Source organism: Galeopterus variegatus, unplaced genomic scaffold, assembly GCF_000696425.1.
Source record: "Galeopterus variegatus unplaced genomic scaffold, G_variegatus-3.0.2 Scaffold12285, whole genome shotgun sequence".
NCBI classification, from domain to species: Eukaryota; Metazoa; Chordata; class Mammalia; order Dermoptera; family Cynocephalidae; genus Galeopterus; species Galeopterus variegatus.
Genome location: NW_007738396.1, coordinates 18688 through 21812, shown reverse-complemented (window position 1 = coordinate 21812; position 3125 = coordinate 18688). Strand labels below are relative to the sequence as shown.

The 3125-nt window shown below is 40.8% G+C and overlaps 1 protein-coding gene across 1 annotated transcript; it reads left to right on the top strand.

Annotated features, from left to right (window-relative positions):
* The first annotated feature begins 1595 nt into the window (after positions 1–1595).
* On the top strand, positions 1596–2561 carry LOC103611037 (olfactory receptor 5D18-like). Its single transcript, XM_008595080.1, has one exon. It carries the CDS (start codon positions 1596–1598, stop codon positions 2559–2561), a length of 966 nt encoding a protein of 321 aa, XP_008593302.1.
* The last annotated feature ends 564 nt before the right edge of the window (positions 2562–3125 follow it).

Genomic DNA, 3125 nt, shown 5'->3' with positions numbered 1-3125 from the left:
GTTGAGAATAAGAATAAAAGGCACTGAATTCTATTTTGTACATAATTAGGAAAGTTAATGTGGATTTTTCTTGGAACCTTTAATGACGTTTGGTTACCATGGTGAATATTAAAGTAATGTTAATCAATTATTTGTTCTCAATTTTTGACAGTCTTTTAGGGGAAGACTGAAAAAACTTATAAAACCATGGATACATATGCCAGATTGATATAACAACCGTGATTTTAAAACCATGTAGGTGGAGACATTCAGAGCAGTATTACATTGAAGTCCGGATTAATCACCAAAGATTTCTGGAAGAGTGTTGCCTGGAATTTGTCGTTAAAAGGTAAGAGTGCATAGACTTTGATTCAGAAAAGGTCATTCAATTTAGAAGAGAAGGTATGACATTATGAAATAAGTTTGTGCATGAAAGATTGAAAATGCTGGTGTGAGTGAAATAAAAGGAAGAGCAGTGAAGAGTCTGGATATGTAGGGATATTATTTATTATGGAAATCCAGACAGAAGTGTTTAGATTTCAAGAGTTTTGTAAGAAAGTCATTTTGAAAAAATGTGTGAGGATTTCACACCCCGCTAAAATAGAATCTAAGGAATGTCAGTCCTGCGGGGTGGGAGAGGCTGACTGAAGATCCAGGGTTATCTAGCAGGGTAACGGGTGGTGGTGGGGGGAATAAATACAGCAGAACATTTTGAAAATCTCTTTCATTTTTCTCTAACTGCCTTTCTCACAGCGTGAAGCTGAAATTAAAAGAGAATCAGAGGGAAAAAAGAAGGCCCAAGTAAAAAAAGAGAAAGATTTTTTGTTGATGGATTCAGACGTTGGTGGAAATCTGAGTCAAAGACAGAAGGAAAAGTTAGAAGGGAATTAGGAGAGAAAAGTGCTTTTACCACACATTGTTTGTGTTTTCCATTTACAGATCTCGATTTGCACAATTACCTGCTTCCTGTAGGATATTTGTAGAAAAGCTAACACTTTAAAATAGTCACACAGAATTGAGAGTGACAGTTCAGCACCACTTTAAGTGAGAATTCTTACTGGCACTACTGTCCCCTCATGTTTTCAAATATGAAGTAACAGCACAGAAACACACGGTTTAAATCCCCAGTGGCAGGCTCTGTTGAGTCATCTCAGTTGTAATCTGTCCTATTGCCAAGAACTAAGATGTTTTCCTTGTTATTCTTTAATTTGTCTTATTATTCCTTCACAAGTAATAGGATTTTAAGTGAAATTCATATATTAGTTCACAATTTTTTAATTATTAATAAGGGGTGGAAATATTGTTAGCATGTAGTATGCACATATATGTGTGCAATTTGTAAAAGCACTTTATGCTGTAGCCACATTTCTTGTTTTATAGATGAGGAAATGAGTTGCTGATGAGTAAAGGGGACATTCCATATTCCAATAGTTGATAGTGGCCAAAGACAGATTCAAATGAGGCAGGTAAAACACTAAAAAATAAAACACGAGTGCATATTTTGTACATCACTCGGTGGTGATTCTCGTGCAGCCGTCTGCATTTCCCTCATTCCTCCTGTCTCTGTTATGTCCAGCTGCTCAGGATGAACTCTCTGATTTACTCCAACAGGAATGATGATGCTGACTGGGAGGAATGAGAGTGCTGGAGCCACTTTTGTCCTCTTGGGCTTCTCAAATTTCCCACCCCTCAAGGTTGCCCTCTTCTTGCTGTTCTTGGCCATCTACACTGTCACTGTGGTGGGGAACCTGGGTATGATCGGGGTCATAAGGGTCAATCCTAAACTTCAGACACCCATGTACTTTTTCCTCAGTCATCTGTCCTTTTTGGATTTTTGTTATTCCAGTGTAGTCACACCCAAACTACTAGAAATCTTAGTTGTGAAAGACAGAACTATCTCCTTCAAAGGATGCATGACACAGTTTTTCTTTGCCGTCACGTTTGTGTTTGCGGAAATGTTCATGTTAGCAGCGATGGCCTATGACCGGTTTGTGGCTGTTTGTAACCCCCTGCTCTACACAGTAGCGATGTCTCCTAAGCTCTGTGCTGTCCTGGTAGCTGGAACTTACACATGGGGTGCACTCTGTTCCTCAACACTCACATATTCTCTTTTGAAACTATCCTACTGTGGATCTACCATAAATCACTTTTGCTGTGAGTTTTCTGCCCTCCTCTCTGTGTCCTGCTCTGACACACACTTCAGCCAGATGGTGGCATTCGTCATTTCTACATTCAGTGAAGTTTGTAGTCTCCTGATCATCCTCGCCTCCTATGTCTTCATAGTTTCCTATGTCTTCATAGTTGTCACTATCATCAGGATGCCTTCCAAGGGTGGAATTCGGAAAGCCTTCTCCACCTGTGCCTCCCACCTGACTGCCATCACCATTTTTCATGGGGACATCCTCCTTCTCTACTGTGTGCCCAACTCTAAAAACTCAAAGCTCCTCATTAAAGTAGCTACTGCATGTTACTCCATTGTGATCCCTATGCTAAATCCTCTTATCTACAGCCTTAGAAATAAGGATGTGAAGGAGACCGTCAGGAAGTTAATTCACACCGAACTGCCTTCTCACTCATTGTAATCTCACACGCGCAAGCGCACACACACACACACACACACACACACACACAAACACACAGTTCCTAGTTATTTTTTAAAATGTGNTGCATTTTGTAAAAGGACTTAATGCTGTAGCCACATTTCTTGTTTTATAGATGAGGAAATGAGTTGCTGATGAGTAAAGGGGACATTCCATGTTCCAACAGTCAGTAGTGGCCAAAGACAGATTCAAATGAGGCAGGTAAAACACCAAAAAATAAAACAGGAGCGCATATTTCCTACATCACTTGGTGGTGATTCTCGTGCAGCCGTCTGCATTTCCCTCATTCCTCCTGTCTCTGTTATGTCCGGCTGCTCAGGATGAACTCTCTGATTTACTCCAACAGGAATGATGATGCTGACTGGGAGAAATGACAGTGCTGGAGCCACTTTTGTCCTCTTGGGCTTCTCAGAGTTCCCACACCTCCAGACACCCCTCTTCCTGGTGTTCTTGGCCATCTACACCATCACTGTGGTGGGGAACCTGGGTATGATTGGGGTCATAAGGGTCAATCCTAAACTTCAGACACCCATGTACTTTTTCCTC

Coding starts and splice junctions, on each gene's coding strand:
- LOC103611037 (XM_008595080.1), top strand. CDS start 1,596: ATGATGCTGACTGGGAGGAATGAGAGTGCTGGAGCCACTTTTGTCCTC.